The 20189-nt window shown below is 40.2% G+C and overlaps 1 protein-coding gene across 1 annotated transcript in view; it reads right to left on the bottom strand.

Annotated features, from left to right (window-relative positions):
- Window positions 1-20189, bottom strand: part of POLQ (DNA polymerase theta) — a 105866-nt gene that overhangs the window by 79544 nt on the left and 6133 nt on the right. The window contains exons 5-10 of the mRNA XM_027771126.1: window positions 18911-19067; window positions 16354-16462; window positions 12084-12303; window positions 8687-8834; window positions 6567-6713; window positions 5342-5554 (exon numbers count right to left, since the gene is read on the bottom strand). Of these exons, the coding sequence (XP_027626927.1) occupies window positions 5342-5554; window positions 6567-6713; window positions 8687-8834; window positions 12084-12303; window positions 16354-16462; window positions 18911-19067 (994 nt within the window). The remainder of the gene's footprint in view (window positions 1-5341; window positions 5555-6566; window positions 6714-8686; window positions 8835-12083; window positions 12304-16353; window positions 16463-18910; window positions 19068-20189) is intronic.

The following is a 20189-nucleotide window of genomic DNA, read 5'->3' as shown; positions in this document are numbered from 1 at the left end:
ACACCCCCACCAGCACTTAGCATTTCACTCCCTGACCAGAAAATATACTATAAAGCTGTAATAGTCAAAAAAAAAACATGATATTGGCACAGAAGCAGACAATTGGACCAATGGAACAGAATAGAGTCCCCAGGTATAAACACCCAAACATACAGCCAACTGATTTTTGACAAAGGATACCAGTCAATCCAGCAGGAAAAAGAAAACCTCTTTAGCAAATGGTGCTAGAAAAACTGGATATCCACCTGCAGAAAGATGAATCTAAATGCCTACCTCTCACCATTGACAAAAATCAACTCAAAGTGGATCAAAGATCTAAACCGAAGACCTCAAACTATAAAACTACTGCTGGAAAACACTGAGGAAATTCTGGGAGACACTGGGGCAGGCAAAGACTTCTTAAATAAGACCCCCAAGCACAGTCAATAATCCCCAAAATAGACAAGTGGGATTACATCAGATTAAGAAGTTTCTGCATGGCAAAGACAGTAATTAGTATGAATCGATGACCCTCAGAATAGGAAAATATTTTTATAAACCATGCTTCAGATAAGGGACTGATAACCAGAATACACAGGGAACTCAAGGGGCTTTCCCGAAAAAAATGATTAACCCATTAAAAGATGGGAGAATGAGTTGAAAAAAACACTCTCTAGAGAAGACATAGAAATAGCCAAAAGGCATGTGAAAAAATGCTCAACATCCCTCATTATAAGGAAGATGTAGATCAAAGCTATAATGAGATATCACCTAACCCCAGTCAGAATGACTAAGATTTTAAAAATAAATAAATAAATAAAATGCTAAGTGCTGGCTAGGGTGTGGTGAAAGGGGAACTCTCCTACACTGCTGGTGAGAATGTAAATTTGTCCAGCCACTGTGGAGAACAATATGGAAATTTCTCAAAGATCTACAAATAGAACTACCACATGATCCAGCAATTCCATTCCTTGATATCTACCCAAAGGACAGAAGAATACTTGCTTAGTTAGAAAAGTGCTTGCACATCAATGTTTATTACGGTATTATTCACAACTGCTAAGACATGGAACCAACCCTAATGTCCACGGACAGAGGAATGGACTGAAAAAATGTGGCACATATAATCTATGTGATACTACTCAGCCATAAAATACAAGACCCTGGCTTCTTTTTTTTTTTTTTTAAGAGAGGTTTTTGCTACAATACGTGTGCTCTCACCAGAAAGACAGAGACAGGCAGAGAGATAAAAAGCAAGAAATCACCCCACAGAGGGGATGGCCACACCACAATCCCTTCTCCTCTATTCTCCTCTCAGGATTTTGGGCACGTGCCTGGCATGAGTTTAAGCCACCAGGTCCAGGACTCAAACCGCGGTCGACTACATGGGAGTTCAGCAACATAGCCAATACGCTAACTGCTGGTCCAAGGTAAATAAGCCTTTCTTACTTCCGACATTAGCTTAAAAGAGACTCTGGTCCTAAAAGAGTAATACTATGTAAAATTAACTTATACTCTATTCCCCAGAGCTGTGAGTCCACTGAGAAGTTAGTCTGAAGAGACAGGAAGGCAAATAGAAGCAGGGAGTATGCTAGTTTCTTTGCCCAATAATACATATAATCAGCACTTATTACAGATAAAGCAAAAGTGAAACTGGATAAATTTTTCTGAAACCTATTATAGAGAAAATCCAACAAGTTTTAAGTTTAAAATAAAAAATCATCAACATTTTTAGAGCTTAAAAGGGAGACAGACCAGGACCAACAGAGGGTGCAGCAGTTACATTGCTAGACTCCCCACACAGCAGACAGTGATTTGAGTCCCAGATTCAGTGGCTTGAAACTCAGAACAGACAGAGACAGAGAAAGCAAATCACTCCCCAGTGGGGATGGCCACACAGCAATCCCTTCAACTCCATTCTCCTCCTGGGACTTTTTTTAAAGAGATTTTTGCTATAGGGCATGTGCCCTTGCCAGAGAGATAGAGAGACAGAAAGCAAATCACTCCCCAGGGGGGTGGGTGGCCACACCACAATCCCTTCAATCCCATTTTCTTCCTGGGATTTTTTTTTTCTTTTTAGAGATTTTTGCTATAGGGCATGTGCCCTTGCCAGAGAGATAGAGAGACAGAAAGCAAATCACTCCCCAGGGGGGTGGGTGGCCACACCACAATCCCTTCAATCCCATTTTCTTCCTGGGATTTTTTTTTTCTTTTTAGAGATTTTTGCTATAGGGCATGTGCCCTTGCCAGAGAGATAGAGAGACAGAAAGCAAATCACTCCCCAGGGGGGTGGGTGGCCACACCACAATCCCTTCAATCCCATTTTCTTCCTGGGATTTTTTTTTTCTTTTTAGAGATTTTTGCTATAGGGCATGTGCCCTTGCCAGAGAGATAGAGAGACAGAAAGCAAATCACTCCCCAGGGGGGTGGGTGGCCACACCACAATCCCTTCAATCCCATTTTCTTCCTGGGATTTTTTTTTTCTTTTTAGAGATTTTTGCTATAGGGCATGTGCCCTTGCCAGAGAGATAGAGAGACAGAAAGCAAATCACTCCCCAGGGGGGTGGGTGGCCACACCACAATCCCTTCAATCCCATTTTCTTCCTGGGATTTTTTTTTTCTTTTTAGAGATTTTTGCTATAGGGCATGTGCCCTTGCCAGAGAGATAGAGAGACAGAAAGCAAATCACTCCCCAGGGGGGTGGGTGGCCACACCACAATCCCTTCAATCCCATTTTCTTCCTGGGATTTTTTTTTTCTTTTTAGAGATTTTTGCTATAGGGCATGTGCCCTTGCCAGAGAGATAGAGAGACAGAAAGCAAATCACTCCCCAGGGGGGTGGGTGGCCACACCACAATCCCTTCAATCCCATTTTCTTCCTGGGATTTTTTTTTTCTTTTTAGAGATTTTTGCTATAGGGCATGTGCCCTTGCCAGAGAGATAGAGAGACAGAAAGCAAATCACTCCCCAGGGGGGTGGGTGGCCACACCACAATCCCTTCAATCCCATTTTCTTCCTGGGATTTTTTTTTTCTTTTTAGAGATTTTTGCTATAGGGCATGTGCCCTTGCCAGAGAGATAGAGAGACAGAAAGCAAATCACTCCCCAGGGGGGTGGGTGGCCACACCACAATCCCTTCAATCCCATTTTCTTCCTGGGATTTTTTTTTTCTTTTTAGAGATTTTTGCTATAGGGCATGTGCCCTTGCCAGAGAGATAGAGAGACAGAAAGCAAATCACTCCCCAGGGGGGTGGGTGGCCACACCACAATCCCTTCAATCCCATTTTCTTCCTGGGATTTTTTTTTTCTTTTTAGAGATTTTTGCTATAGGGCATGTGCCCTTGCCAGAGAGATAGAGAGACAGAAAGCAAATCACTCCCCAGGGGGGTGGGTGGCCACACCACAATCCCTTCAATCCCATTTTCTTCCTGGGATTTTTTTTTTCTTTTTAGAGATTTTTGCTATAGGGCATGTGCCCTTGCCAGAGAGATAGAGAGACAGAAAGCAAATCACTCCCCAGGGGGGTGGGTGGCCACACCACAATCCCTTCAATCCCATTTTCTTCCTGGGATTTTTTTTTTCTTTTTAGAGATTTTTGCTATAGGGCATGTGCCCTTGCCAGAGAGATAGAGAGACAGAAAGCAAATCACTCCCCAGGGGGGTGGGTGGCCACACCACAATCCCTTCAATCCCATTTTCTTCCTGGGATTTTTTTTTTCTTTTTAGAGATTTTTGCTATAGGGCATGTGCCCTTGCCAGAGAGATAGAGAGACAGAAAGCAAATCACTCCCCAGGGGGGTGGGTGGCCACACCACAATCCCTTCAATCCCATTTTCTTCCTGGGATTTTTTTTTTCTTTTTAGAGATTTTTGCTATAGGGCATGTGCCCTTGCCAGAGAGATAGAGAGACAGAAAGCAAATCACTCCCCAGGGGGGTGGGTGGCCACACCACAATCCCTTCAATCCCATTTTCTTCCTGGGATTTTTTTTTTCTTTTTAGAGATTTTTGCTATAGGGCATGTGCCCTTGCCAGAGAGATAGAGAGACAGAAAGCAAATCACTCCCCAGGGGGGTGGGTGGCCACACCACAATCCCTTCAATCCCATTTTCTTCCTGGGATTTTTTTTTTCTTTTTAGAGATTTTTGCTATAGGGCATGTGCCCTTGCCAGAGAGATAGAGAGACAGAAAGCAAATCACTCCCCAGGGGGGTGGGTGGCCACACCACAATCCCTTCAATCCCATTTTCTTCCTGGGATTTTTTTTTTCTTTTTAGAGATTTTTGCTATAGGGCATGTGCCCTTGCCAGAGAGATAGAGAGACAGAAAGCAAATCACTCCCCAGGGGGGTGGGTGGCCACACCACAATCCCTTCAATCCCATTTTCTTCCTGGGATTTTTTTTTTCTTTTTAGAGATTTTTGCTATAGGGCATGTGCCCTTGCCAGAGAGATAGAGAGACAGAAAGCAAATCACTCCCCAGGGGGGTGGGTGGCCACACCACAATCCCTTCAATCCCATTTTCTTCCTGGGATTTTTTTTTTCTTTTTAGAGATTTTTGCTATAGGGCATGTGCCCTTGCCAGAGAGATAGAGAGACAGAAAGCAAATCACTCCCCAGGGGGGTGGGTGGCCACACCACAATCCCTTCAATCCCATTTTCTTCCTGGGATTTTTTTTTTCTTTTTAGAGATTTTTGCTATAGGGTGTGAATGTAGTTACAGAAAATGAACGGATTAGAAATAATGTTTGCTACTATCACACCATTTAATTCAAACAAGTCTTTTCCTCATTGCTTAGGATAAAATTTCATTTGAATTGTCAATAATAGTATCATTATTTGCTAGTACAAAGTAAGAAACTGAACGGTGTTTTCTTAGCCAGCATCAATTTAGAGAGAAAGAGACGATATATAAAGTTCCTATTCCCAAAGTGTGAGAGTGCTTCCCAGCTCTCCACATCCCTGTTGGGTTTCTGAGATCAATCACCTAAAAGCAGAATTAATTTCCATGAAAACTAGTTAATACTAAAGCATAGACTATACTTAGAAATTAAAACATGTCTTCCAGCTAATATAATAAGAAATCATCTTTACTTACATAACACTGGATCACTTCATTGCATATAACACAAAAGAAGGTATTAATTCCACATTAATATAATAGAAAATCAACAGTTGATGATATATAAAAGTTATACTCACTATACATTCAAATATTAAGGGTATCCAAAAGGATGACATTAGAACAGTGGATAATAAAAACAATTTAACATGATAATAACCAGGTTGCCAGTCACTAGTCAAATTTCAAGTAGACTGACACTGTTCCTTCAACAGCGCCATTGTAATTCATTTCAAACTCACTAACCTACGGTGTCCACTCCTTTCCTGCCAGCACGACCAACCATCTGCTTGTAAGTAAGAACATCTAGAGGTCGACCACTGAAAATAGGCGTCCGGATAATCACACGACGTGCAGGTAAATTCACTCCAGAAGAAAGAGTAGAAGTTGCTGCCAAGACCCGAATGAGACCTTGACGGAAAGCTCCTTCAATGATATCCCTCTCCTCAAAAGTAAGACCTAAAAAATAACCCAATAAGTATATTTATTGATATTTAATTAAAATATAAGGGTACTTCAAGAAGTTTGTGAAAATTTAATTAAAATATGGGTTTATTTTGGTGTGAAAAAAATGTGGAATCCAAACAGTTTTTTCATAATACACTTTTTCCATGAACTTTCTAAAGACCCCCCCCAATACTATATAAATAAGTAAACTTAAACATATTTATTTGTTCTCTGAGCCCACCGAGTTGGTACCATGAGCAGAGTTCACCTTCCTGAGTTGAAAAAATTGGGGACCAGCAGTTAGCGTAATGGCTATGTCGCTGGATTCCCACGTAGTCGACCATGGTTCGCGTCACAGTGGCTTAAAACTCACGCCGGGCGCATGTGCGTGCGTGTCCAAGATCCCGAGAGGAGAATGGAGGAGAAGGGATTGCAGCGTGGCCATCCGCCCTGGGGGGTGATTTCTCACTTTCTATCTCTCTGTCTCTCTCTGTCTGTCTGGCGAGTGCACGTGCCCTATAGCAAAAACTTCTCAAAAAAAAAAAAAAAATTTATGGACAAGAAGTTATCATTGAAATTAAATGGTGGTAGCATGTCCAAGGAATATTGTGGGAACTTGATCCATTTATGAATCTTGTGATAGATGAGTGTGTGGAGATGGCAACTAGTGGGCAACAGAACAATATTGGAATGGTGGTAATACGAGGAAATAGTATCATCATGTTAGAAGCCTTGGAACGAGTATAAATAACCGCTGTTCAACAGAAAAGCCCATGTCCCCTCGTCAACGGGCCTCTTTTACTATGATATAAAAATCAGGTCATGTACATTTTCACAATAAACTTTTTGTTAAGTTAAAAAAAAATTATTTTATTCTTATTTAATCTTAATCACAATTTCTTAAAATAAAATCTAAGAGTAGTAAGTGTGATTAGTAAGAAATAAATGCACTCAAATACAAAAATCAAGAAATTATGAGGATTTGTAGAGGGCCTCTTTATAACAGATTGTAAATATGGATTACCCGCATGATGAAATGCTACTCCCCATGGTACAGTTTTTTGTAATACAGAGTCCAGTCCTGAAGGCAAATGTTTTAGTTGATCCATCACCTCTTGGAGGCCCTTTGGTTCCAGAGTCACTGGTGGAAATTCAGGTGGTTTTACCAATCCTGTCACAAAAAAAAAAAAAAAAAATCTATTACTGCTCCCATCTGGCTGTTTCTTTTCTTTTCTTTTTCTTTTTTTTTAAAGGTGTTTGCAATAGGGCATGTGCACTCACCACAGAGAAACAGAGAGAGTGAGAAGGAAGAAGGACAGTGAGAAATCACCATCCAGGGGGGACGGCCATACTGCAATCCCTTCTCCCCCTGGATTTTGCAATCCCTTCTCTTCTTGGGATTTTAGGTACACACACACCTGGTGTGATTTTCAAGCTGCCAGGTCTGGGACTAGGACCACGGTCAGCCATGTGGGAATCTAGTGTAGTAACCACCATACCACATGCTGGCCCCAAGCTGTTCCTCTTTAATTATTATCGGCATAAATCATGATAGAGTTAAATATTACTGTAATGGTTCAGAAACTGTTGCATACTATGGTCTCCTGGAGATCTTCTAAAATTAATTATGCCAGACTCTTCCCCCTGGACCTTGTGATGTAACTGGTATGGGATGTAATCTAGATGTGAAGAATTTTCACATCTTCTCAGGTGATTCTAATGTGCATCAAAATTTAGGAAATTAAGCCATATTCATCCTAGAATCATTATAAATATATATTAACAGTTATAGCCATATAGATCATTATTCAGTAATAAAAAAGAATGAATTGATAAATATAACAACCTAGATGAACTTCAAAAACATCATGCTGAGTGAAAGAAGCTGGAGTCAAAGGACACATACATACCTTATGACTTGTTTAATATGAAATCCTTAGAAAAGGCACAGTAATCTAAGTGGTAGAAAGCAGAGCAGTAGTCTGGGCCTGGGTATACAAAGGGGAGACTGATGGCAAAAGAGCAGATGAGAACATGAAAATGGTCTATATGTTGATTATACTGGTGATTAAACAGTTGTATACTTTGGTTAAAATTTATCAAATCACACAGTTAAAATTGATAAATTTTTAATATGTAAGTTATACCTCAATGAAGCTAATTTTAAAATATTGATATATATGTAGAGGCCAGCAAATGTAGTGGTTAAGGTGCTGGACTCCCACATGGCCAACAGCAGCCTGAGTCCTGAACCTGGTGACTTGAAAATCATGCCAGGCACGTGCATACGTGTGCCCAAAACCCTAAGGGGAGCAGGGGAGAAGGGACTGTGGCATGGCCACACACCCTGGGTGTGATTTCTCATTTCTCTCTCTCTGTGTCTCTCTGTCTCTCTCTAGTGAACACACATGCCCTATGGCAAAAAAGAAAAAAAAGAAAAAAAGAAACCTAAAAAAATGTGTATACATACATACACATGTAACATATGATTCTTTTAAAGCCACACATTCCTTTGTAAATGTAAAGAAAGATGTAGTTAATTCCCCCAGGGAAGAAAAATGTGTATTTGTAGTTTTATATATATAGCTTAGAGGTGCCAAATATCAAACTCTCAAAGCCCGTGGATCCCAGATGAAGAACTTCAGTATACACCTGAATAAACTCTGTATTCTAGGGTAAGCTGCATGGTCTTATGGTGAAAGGAGCCAGATCTCCTAGGGCCAACCACCCAGTACTCGTCCCAAACCCAGAGGCTGGAAAAAAACACTGGGCACTTGTGTGTGCCCCAAATCCTGACCAGACAGAGAAATGGAGAAAGGACTGCAATGTGAACATGCCTCAGTGGAGGGTGGATTCTCCCCCCCCCCCTTCAAGAGCACACATGCCCTCTGAGTGGAAGGGGGGAAAAAATAAGAAAAACCTAGTATTCTAAACTCTGAAGATGATTAGCCTCAGTGTGAGTATAGCATTGTCTATAATGAGGACAGAGAGGATTAGAATCATGTAGTGAAATTTTTAAAAAGAGAACCTAGAGGGTAGGCTGTGGCAATGATAAAACAGCGTCCTATTTTGCTAATATAATCACTAAGTTATTCTTTTTAAATGTACTAAGTATAGAGGCTTTTACTTCCACCAGTAACTCACCCTCAGCTTGGTGGTGTAGATTATAAAACTCTCGGGCAATGGTATCTGCCAGCTTCTCACACCACTTCTTTGATGGGCAAAACAGTAATACTGAATGGTTATCACAAATAGTCTCATAACATAAACTAACAATATGGTCCTCATCTCCCTAAAAAAAGAAAGAAAGAGTCACTCTAGTGGTACTTTCAAAACATTTTCATGTCATTTTAAGATCATTAATTTTGCTCCACAGAGATGGTTTTTCTATTCAAAAGCATAACAAAAATCAGTTACAAAGTCAGTAACAAAATAACCAAAGAAAGAACCAGAAAAAAATAATAAACCTCCTTTTGATGTAAGGCAAAAAGAATATATTCATTCAACCGATATTCAATGAGCTTGACTCCTCAGGCAATGTGGACCCAATGGTGAGCAAGAAGAGTCAAGGTCCTGATATTTAAGGGGTTAATAGATGCTAAGGTTCTCAACAAATGTGAAATACAAGCCAAAGAGGTACTATAAAAGACAGTTTCACAGTGTTTTGAAACCTTATATTTGACAGAAAGATCTGAAAGACAGGTTGCCCTAAGAAAATGATTTATCTGAGATGGGAAGGAGGGCAGGCATTAATCCTCAATGAAAGGTGACACATTCCAGGCAGAACAAGGAGCATGTGTCACTACCCTGTGGTCAGCCCGCAAGTTTTCCATTCTAGAAGAATGTCAATCTGTGTGACTGGATTAACTAATTAATTCATCCGTCCATTCATTAAAGAAATATTCACTATGAGCCAGGTACTGCTCTAGGCATTGGGGTTGGCGTAAACAATAAAGAAAAAAAAATCAGCTCGGCTCTTGTCCTAGTTGTAGTAGCACAGTCTGTAGAATAACACTACATAATATTGGAGCCACATGGGAAGCCAAGTTCATATCCCTGGTTGACCTTTACAGGCTGAGTGTGGTCATGTACACCCATGATCCTGGCTGGCTAGGAGGCTGGCATGAGACCCTGCTGACGTTGCTGTCTGTCTCACTAAATAAAAAAAAATAATAAAAAAAACTTTAAAAATGCACAAGGTAAGTGTTTTATACATAAGTTCAATTTTGAAAAGTTGTAAGGAGAAAAATTAAACAGGGGAAAAAATAAAGGCCACTCATGCGAGGACACCAAATTTAGATAAGGTGACCAGGGAATACCCAAGAAAGTGATATTTGAGTAACAGTACAAAGGTGAAAGAGTAAACCATTTCAATACTAAAGAAAAAACATTCCAGTCAGAGAACCTGATGTGGGAGATTCTTGGCATGTTAAAGAGCAGCCAAGAGGCTAGTGTGAGGAAATGGGAGAGAATGTAACAGGTGGGTCAGACTAAGAGTGTGGGGACACAGATTGTGAAGGTCCTTGGAGGCTACTACGATATTGGATTTTTTTTTTTTTTGGAGAGATTTTCACTGTAGGGCGCGTGCGCTCGCCAGACAGACAGAGAGAGACATAGAGACAGAAAGCGAGAAATCTCCCCCCAGGGGGGATGGTCACGCCGCAATCCCTTCTCCTCCATTCTCCTCTCAGGACCTTGGGCACGCATGCACCCGCGCCCGGCGTGAGTTTTAAGCCACCGGGTCCGGGACACGAACCGCAGTCGACTACGTGGGAGTCCAGCGACATAGCCATTACGCTAACTGCTGGTTCCCAGATATTGGATTTTATTCTAAATGAAACAGAGAGCCATTGCAAGTTTTTAAGCAGAACAGTAACATGATATGAAGTTTGTTTTAAAGAAATCATTAGTTCCTGATTTAAGCATAGACTAAAAGGGGCAAAGTCAGAAACAGTGAGAACAGTTGGGAGGCTATTTCACTAACCCAGGTAAATGAAAATGGGTTCCAATAGGGTAGAGGCAGACAGAACCAAAAGGAAAAGATCAACATTGTATTCACTGAGATAACCAAGGCATAATTGAGCAAAATTTGGGGTACAGAGCAAGAAAGCTGAGGAAGACTCCATTCAAGGCAGGCATAGACTACAAATGCATACTCCTGAAGACCCTCAGACAAATGAATGTAGTCCTATTCCCATCTCTAAGATAACCATTAGCTGTTTTAGAGCACAGAAGCTCAACTCTGCATAAAAATAGCATCTGCCTCACTCCACGGATGTACCCTCAGGACTGAAGAATCAGGCTTAAAAAATATTGTTAACTAAGACTTTTAAGTGTATTTAGGGATATGGGTGTGCACTTATCACTCACCAAGCACTTTCTAGATGCTACACAATTTGTTTAAGTCATATTTCATTCTTACAACAATACCAAAGATAAGTATTATACTTATTTGTTTGTTTGGTTGTTTGTTTGTTTTTTAAGTATTATACTCTATTTTATATAGAAAGATACCAGTTTCAGAGAGGTTTTGTGATTCAACTGATAATAGAGTTCTATCATGTATTTCTGTTATGTATCAGAGGTAGGCCTACCTGATTCCAAAAATGATTTTCCTTTACCATATATCAGACCAACCATTTTAACAAAAGGTTAATTTTCTACATTAGTATTTAATATAAATGATACCATAAATCTTTTCCTAGTTAAAAAGAAAACTCTGCAGAATTTAAGTGTTTTTTAATGTTTGCATTATGTATATAGGAAATAATGATCACTTAAAGGCATAATTACATTTCCTCTCTCACCATCACTACCAATTCTATATTATGAAAACAATTAGCTTAATATTAATTATAATTATTATGTAATACATATTTAACTACTTTGCCACTTTTTTTTTGAGAGGTTTGTTACAGGGTGCATGCACTCGCCAGAAAGACAGAGACAGAGAGATAGAGAGAAATCACACACCCCCCATGGGAAATGGCCACACCGCAATCCCTTCTCCTCCATTCTCCCCTCAGGATCTTGGGCGCGCACGCACACACACCCAGCATGAGTTTAAGCCACCAGGTCCAGGACTTGAACCGTGGTCGGCTAGATGGCAGTTCAGTGATATAGCCATTATGCTAACTGTTGGTCCCTACTTTGCCACCTTAATTATGTAGTTACAAAAATTGGGACCAGCAAATGGCATAATGGTAACATCGCTGAACTCCCACGTAGTCGACCACAGTTCGAGTCCTGAATCTGGTGGCTTAAAACTCATGCCAGGGGTAAGTATGTGCATGCCCAAAATCCTAAGAGGAGAGTGAAGGAGAAGGGGTTGTGGCATGGCCATCCCCCATTGAGGGATGATTTCTCACTTTCCATCTCTCTATCTCTCTGGCAATTGCACAAGTCCTATAACAAAAATCTCTCTAAAGAAAAAAGAAGAAGGAAAAAAATTACATAGTTATAAAAAGTTGTTATCAGCTTGCCATAAAAAGCCTTCAAACACAAAGATACTGGTAGGGCTGAAAAAAATATATTGATTTACCTTCACTTGTAACATAGGTTGAAATTCCCTCACAAGCTTCATTGAAGAGTCATATATGGAATTTCCAATTTTTACTGTCTCCAAAAGTGGTACAGGACGAAAATCAGTATGGTAGAGTTCAGCATTCAACCAAGAAGCAATAAGGTCCAAATTAGGAAGTGTAGCACTCATGCCAACAATCTGCACACCATTAAACAGAGGACTGACTAAATCTGCCTGGCTAAGAAAAACAAATAAAAATGATGTTAGAAGATACATGGTACTGGGACCAGCAGATGGCATCATGGTTACATTGCTGGACTCCCACATAGCCGGCTGCAGTTCAAGTCCCAGACCCATGCGGGCACATGTGCATGCATACCCAAGATCCTGAGAGGAGACTAGAGAAGGGATTGTGGTGTGGCCATCCCCCTGGGGGGGAGAGAGGGTTCTCCCTTTCTGTCTCTCTGTCTCTCCAGAGAGCACATGCACCCTATAGCAAAAATCTTTCTCTAAAGAAAAAAAAAAAAAAAAGAACATACATTGGCCAGAGAGTGATGCAGCAATAGAATGCCACACTCTGCAAGGCAATCCCACACAAGTATGCTCACCAGAGAAAGAGAGACAGAGAGAGCAAAGATAAAGCACCTCCTTAAGACATGGTCATGCCACAATCCCTTCTCCTCCATTTCTCCATCCTATTGGGATTTGGGGTATGCAGGCACTTGTGCCTAGCATGCTTTTCAAGCCACTGGAGCTGGGACAGGAACAGCGGTGGGCCATGTAAGATATGACACTCTTAGCCACTAAGTTATGGGGCCAACCCTGGGTAATATATTTTATAAACACCTCATGTATAACTGAAAAGAAGATGTACCTTGCTAGCTTTTGGTAACTATTCTATATATATAGATTATGTCAAATTTGGTAACTGTATTGGTCATATATTTTATATTTCTAATGATTTGGGGCATATCAGGTTGTTGGAAAAGTCATGACACATTTTTGCATAGAAAAGACAAGAGTCAGAAATGAAAAGAGCCCAATACCAAGGTATATTAGTATGAAATTTCCCAATACTGAGGGGAAGGAGGTGCTCCTAAAGGCTTCAGAGAGAATTAAAATAAAAAAAAAAAATAGGGGCCAGCATGTGGCATAAAGGTTAAAGCCCTAGATTCTCACATGGCCTACTGAGATTCAAGTCCTAAGCCTGGCAGCTTCAAACTCTTGCCAGGCACCTGTGCAGGCATGCCCAAAATCCCAAGAGGGAAAAGGAGGAGAAGGCACTGTGGTGCAGTGATCTCCCCAGAGAGTGATTTCTCGCTTTCTCTCTCTCTGACTCTCCAGCTAGTGCACATGCCCTATAGCAAAAATATCTCTAAAAGTAAAAAATTATTTATTATACAAAGGATGAAGAATCAGCGTGACATCAAGCTTCTCAACAGCAATGAGAAAAATGAAGTAATGCCTTGGTAACTCAAAAGGAAAAGCATTTCCAATCTTGGCTTTTATATTCCTAAATAGTCTATTAAACAATTAGAAGCATTTCAGACAGGCAAGTTCTCAAAAAGTTAATATCCAGAAAAACATGTCTACTGAAATGAAGTAAAACTTCCTGGAAAATATACCCATGAAAATTAGGAAGTAAATCAAGAGGAAGACATAACCAAAAAAGGGGGGCTCTGACTCTAAAAAAGGGGCAACAGAAGTAAATAACAATGATAAACAGAGAAACCAAAATGACTGCTGTATGGCATACATATACAGATTAATCATCTATCCAGATCCGACAGCTTTTTTTTTTTTTTTGAGAGGTTTTTCACTATAGGGCGCGTGCGCTCGCCAGACAGACAGAGAGAGACAGAGAGACAGAAAGCGAGAAATCACCCCCCAGGGGGGATGGTCACACCACAATCCCTTCTCCTCCATTTTCCTCTCGGGATCTTGGGCACACATGCACATGCGCCTGGAGTGAGTTTTAAGCCACCGGGTCCGGGACGTGAACTGCAGTCGACTACATGGGAGTCCAGCGACATAGCCACTACGCTAACTGCTGGTTCCCCAGATCCGACAGCTTTAGGAGAAGCTTCCTCAAGATGAATTTGATAAAAGAGCAAATATGCTGGGTGTTTTGGGTGGAGATTACACAACTTGGAGAAAAAACTAGGGATAAATCAGCTTAACTATGTAAAATATCAAGCCATAAAACAAAAAAACAAAAAGACACTATTAATTCCAAAGAAAACAAGAAGTTTTTAATTTATTTATTTATTTATTTATTTATTTGGAGAGATTTTCACTGTAGGGTGCGTGCGCTTGCCAGACAGACAGAGACATAGAGACAGAAAGTGAGAAATCACCTCCCAGAGGGGATGGTCACGCCGCAATCCCTTCTCCTCCATTCTCCTCTCGGGATCTTGGGCACGCACGCACACGCGCCCGGCGTGAGTTCTAAGCCACCGGGTCTGGGACATGAACCGCGGTTGACTACGTGGGAGTCCAGCAACATAGCCATTACGCTAACTGCTGGTTCCCTTAATTTATTTTTTAAGAGAGATTTTTGCTATAGGGTGTGTGCACTTGCTGGAGAGATAGAAAGTGAAAAATCACCCCCCACGGAGATGGCCATGTTGCAATCCCTTCTCCTCCATTCTCCTCTCAGGATCTTGGGCACACACATGCACACACCCAGCATGACTCTTAAGCTGCCAGATCCAAGACTTGAACTACAGTCAACTGCATAGGAGTCCAGCGACATAGCCATTACATCATCTGCTGGTCCCAACAAGAAGTTACTTTAAATAGTAAAAGTAATCATAGTATACTCAGCTCAGTTGACAATGATATTTCAACAGTCATAATAGTATAATATTGAATGATGATTAAAGCAAAATTCTAACTATATTTAGAGAATGGGAAGATAATGAGAGGAAAAAGAGAGACTGTATAGGATAAGGGAGGAGATGGAACAGTGGTGAGTAGAGAATATATGACAGAACTAGAGCTTAACTTTCACAGTAGGAAGTCAATACGTAATGTCTAAACCAAAAATCCAGGTAGCTATATTTAGAGATAGCACTGTAAATATCTTTTAAAAGCTCAAAGACTTGAAAGGATGCCTATGAAGAATGAAGAAACACTATTTTTTGAAATTAGCTTTTACTACTTAAATTGTCTGTGTGTATAGTTGATAAATACATAAGTAGATGCTTTAAAATTGGTCATAAGGGGCCAGGAGGTGGTATGGTGGTTAAGCCACTGGACTCTCATAGGGCTGACTGAGGCTTCTAGTCACTGACTTCATGACTTGAAAATCACACCAGGTGTGTATGTGTGCATGCTCAAAACCCCAGGAGGAGAATGGAGAAGAAGCGATTGCAGCATGGCCATTTCCCCTGGGGAATGATTTCTCGCTTTCCTTCTCACTGTCTCTGTCTCTCCTCTCTCCAGTGAGTATATATACCCTATGAAAAAAACATTTTTTAAATTTAATTTTAAAATAAATAAATAAAATTGGTCATATAGTGTGTCCATCCAAAGTGACGAGCAGTCAGAAAATTAAGAATATTGGGAACCAGCAGTTAGCGTAATGGCTATGTCACTGGACTCCCACGTAGTCAACCGTGGTTCACGTCATGGACCCAGTGGCTTAAAACTCACGCCGGGCGCGTGTGTGTGTGTGCCCAAGATCCCAAGAGGAGAATGGAGGAGAAGGGATTGCGGCGTGACCATCCCCCCTGGGGGGTGATTTCTCGCTTTCTGTCTCTATGTCTCTCTCTGTCTGTCTGGCGAGCACACGCACCCTATAGCAAAAACCTCTCCAAAAAACAAAAGAAAGAAAATTAAGAATATTTAGAAAGCACACTGAAATCAACTGCAGTCTGAAGTACTTCAAAAAGCAAACCACTGTGTATAAATTTCTTCTAACTAAGAAAAATTCAGGCTGGCTCACAGCCTGATTGGTTAAGAGGTCCAGATCCCACATGGCTGACTGCAGTTTGAATCCTGGACCCAGCAGTTGGAAAAACATGCCAAGTGGGTGTGCATGTGTGCCCAAACTCCTGACAGGAGGAGAAAGGATGGCAGTGTGACCATGCCCTATGAGAAGGTGCTTTCTCCCTTTTCTTCTCCCTCTCTTTTCTGGCAAGCACATTCCCTCTGGTAATTTAAATAAGCAAATAAACAAAGTTCTATATCCTTCTTTATTTAACTTGTACTTATTATAAACTTTTGCAGACACTTCCTCAACAGCATTTAGAATCTCAGGAACTCAATTATTTCAAGTACTCACCAAGAGGCTGATTTCTGAGTAATATAACAAATCTTTGTCAGCAAAAGTTCCAGTAGATACCCTCGATGAGAGTCTCCCAACATATGTAATTCATCTACAACCACCATTCCTGAAAAGATTTTCCAGATAATAGAATCTTACAATTCCAAGACAATATTCTATGAAATTTATTTTATATATATTATATGAATATCATTACAACATACAAAATGAATTTTCCCAACCAGAATACACTGAATGTTGGCCCAAAGTTATCACCAAGATGAATTTTAAAAGATTCAATTATCTTATGTCATATGGTAGGTAGCTGTCCTTACAATATTTTGCAAGTGATGTAAATTTCAAACTATAAAACAAAAATCAGATTCTACATAATAGACAATTGCTTACTCAGATATTTCAGGAATCATAAGCAGTCATACTACACTGTATTCTAGACCTAAAGCTGAACAATTAGCTTACCAAACCCAGAGAAAGATGCTTATCTTTACTGAGATATTTCTAAATAGGCAACCTTATAGAAATAAAAGTATGATGAAAGGCATTTATCAGTTATTCAGTGTTTGCATTTTATATGGGAAGATAACCTTACTCATGTTAGAAAGTTACTTAGGGAAAAAAAGAGAGAGAGAGAGAGAGAATCAGGTTGAAAAGGAGATGATGATATTAAACTTTTTAAAAAAAATACAGTAAGCTAGTGAGTCAACCTACTGTAAAACATTAATATGATCATAATGCCCTTGTCCACTACTTGGAGAATTTAACCACCCTATGTACCTGAAATAATGCTCAAAGAATTACTGAAAATTTAGTATCAACCAACCTCTTTTTTATTTTTTTAATTTGACTAGAGACAGAGAGAGAGAGAGAAAGCAAAAATGTAAGCCACCAGGTCCAGGACTTAAACCTCAGTCAGCCATACGGGAGTCCAGCACCCCAACCACCATTTCACCTGCCTGCCCCTGCCAAAACTTTTTTAAAACATTTTTATAATTATGGGACCAGCAGTTAGCGCAATGGCTATGTCACTGGACTCCCATGTAGTCGACCGCGGTTCGAGTCCCAGACCCGGTGGCTTAAACTCACGCCAGACATGTGTGCATGCATGCCCAGGATCCTGAAAGGAGAATGGAGAAGAAGGGATTGTGGTATGGCCATCCCCCCTGGGGGTGATTTCTCACTTTCTGTCTCTCTGTCTCTTTCTGTCTTTCTGGCGAGCACACGCGCTCTATAGCAAAAAACTCTCAAAAAAATTTATAATTATAATATCATAGCTCCTACATGTACTGCCCCCCATGTGAATCTTCCCCACCAAAATCAATACCTTCAGACAACTGCATAATGACACATAATGCTCTTTTTCATTACCAGTAACCTATCTCCAAATCATACTGTAAGATGAGGTATTTCAGCATTTATTCATTCATCTGAAAAATATTTTCCTACCTACAGTGTGCCAGATGCAGGCCTAGGTATACTTAGTTAAGATTCTATTGCATTCCTCAAGACATTTAAAGTCCAATGGGATCACGAGTATTAAGAAAATTCTAATAAAGAAGCTGATTTCTCTTTCCAAGCTTTGTATATCAGAACCCAGACCTTGGGAACCAGCAGTTAAGCGTAATGGCTATGTCGCTGGATTCCCATGTAGTCGACCGCGGTTCGTGTCCTGGACCCGGTGGCTTAAAACTCACGCCGGGCGCGTGTGCGTGCGTGCCCAAGATCCCGAGAGGAGAATGGAGGAGAAGGGATTGCAGTGTGACCATCCCCCCTGGGGGGTGATTTCTCGCTTTCTGTCTCTATGTCTCTCTCTGTCTGGCGAGCGCACGCGCCCTACAGTGAAAATCTCTCCAAAAAAAATAAAAAAGAACCCAGACCTTCTTAGTCTTCCATTCCTACCTCCACCTCTACCCTACCACATCTTTACTATGGTAGTCTTAATTTCATCGATTTCACAATGGGTAGTTAGTATTTATTTTTGCTGCTTCCACTAATGTTATAATCATTCTATTCCTGTTGCTATGTCTACATAGTGGTCTTTCCTTAGTGGTAAAATATTCATTAAGGTAGAAAATCTTCCCATAGGCCCGAACTCAAGTAGCATATCAGTTTCTGTAGCTCTCGACCATTTCCCTGCTAAATGGCAACCTCTGGGTCCAGGTCAAGTGTAGACATCACAGCACTAGAATTATGATCATAAATATGCATACACACTAATTACAAAGTTGGCAGATCCAGCCCTAATGCACTTTTTTCTATTCCTGGTAAAGTTTAGACAGGAAAGAAATAATGAGAAATAAGTATAGGTTCAAGTATATCCTCTATAGTTTATAAAGTACAGAAATGCAAGGTAGTGGAGTCAATAACACAACAGAACACAAAACTTACATGCTTTTATACACAGATCTCTTAACACCACAGATACCAATTCTCCCCTCTAAAAGTGGACGACAGAATAGAAAAACATCATGGGACATTTTAAAAAGTCACAACGGCTCCATTCCATTCCGTCAAAATGGCAATAGAAAGTATTCGCATAATTTCAAATTATTCTTACCTAATAAATCCATCTTATTTTCCTCTATGAGGCGGTTGATGAGACCATTGGCTCTCTCAATCGTGCAGACAGCGATATCCAAGGAAGAGAAATGCCCAGTCGGAGAGGTACTGCCCACGTAACCATCCACTTTTATTCCCACTTCCTGAAACAGACTCTGAGTGGAGCAAGAAGGAACAGTTCACATGGGGAAAATGAAACTCATGAATTATAAATTGATTCTACCCCAGAATATAGACATAAATATCTAGACATTTCTCACTTTACACCTGCGGCTCCTGGCTAGGACCCACTAGTTCTTATAAGAAACAGACACTAAAAATACGAAGTTTAGAACTGATGGAACTCACAACAGAGTTTTCTGTTAAGTCAGCATTAAATGAAATGTTTAAGTATACCATTTTAATGACAGTATTTAGTAATCTAAGAAGTACTAAGGGTTATTTATAGAAATTAAAGTTGGAGAAAAATTACCTTAATCACTAACATTTTTGACCTAATGATAAGCAGCTAGCTATTTTTTACCACTAACATAACATTTTAAGAAACGAACTTACTACTTCATGAGGAAAATACCCTCATTATCCCACAATAAACTAGCTTTTTATGTAACGGAAGAAAAATATTTTAAAATCAAATTCAGTAGGACTTTGATATTAATTTTCTCTCTCTTTTTTAGTTTAACTTTTAGCTAACATACCTTCTCAATAAAAAGGATCCTTTCATCATTTTTGTTACTTTGGGTCTAAGTTGAGAGGATGTTACCATGTAGGAAGGACCAGCTTTGTTGACTATTTGGCCTCTGAAATACTGTTAAAAAGATTTATAGAACCGTAAAACTTTAGAGCTGTTCATTGAACAAAATCTTTCTGAGTGTTTACTGAGTCAACTAGAGGGCTACGGGTTGAAGCTCTCATGATACAAATGAAAAAACTGAGGCCCCACTGGTTAAGTGCCTGGCCTACAGACACAGTGGCAAAACTGAGACTAGACCCCACATATTTTCAGGCTATTACACAATGATCTTTCCATTCTAACATCACATATTTTCACTACAGAAATCACAGTAAATTTATTCTGTTAAACAAACACTGCACTTGAGAAAATGCTTTAAAAACAACTAAGTAGCATATCAATGTAAACTACCATCATTCGTATTTGCAGGAAAACAGAGGTTCAGAGGCAGCCCTGGAAGTCATTTAAGTACCAATGGACCTTGTCCTTCATCCCCTAATTGCTCCCAAATAGCCCTGAGTTAGGATAGGATACGCTTCCTCAC

Source organism: Tupaia chinensis, unplaced genomic scaffold (assembly GCF_000334495.1).
Source record: "Tupaia chinensis unplaced genomic scaffold, TupChi_1.0 Scaffold000185_1, whole genome shotgun sequence".
Classification (NCBI taxonomy): Eukaryota; Metazoa; Chordata; class Mammalia; order Scandentia; family Tupaiidae; genus Tupaia; species Tupaia belangeri.
The sequence above is the reverse complement of the archived record's forward strand: the minus strand, read 5'-3'. Positions and strand labels throughout refer to the sequence as shown.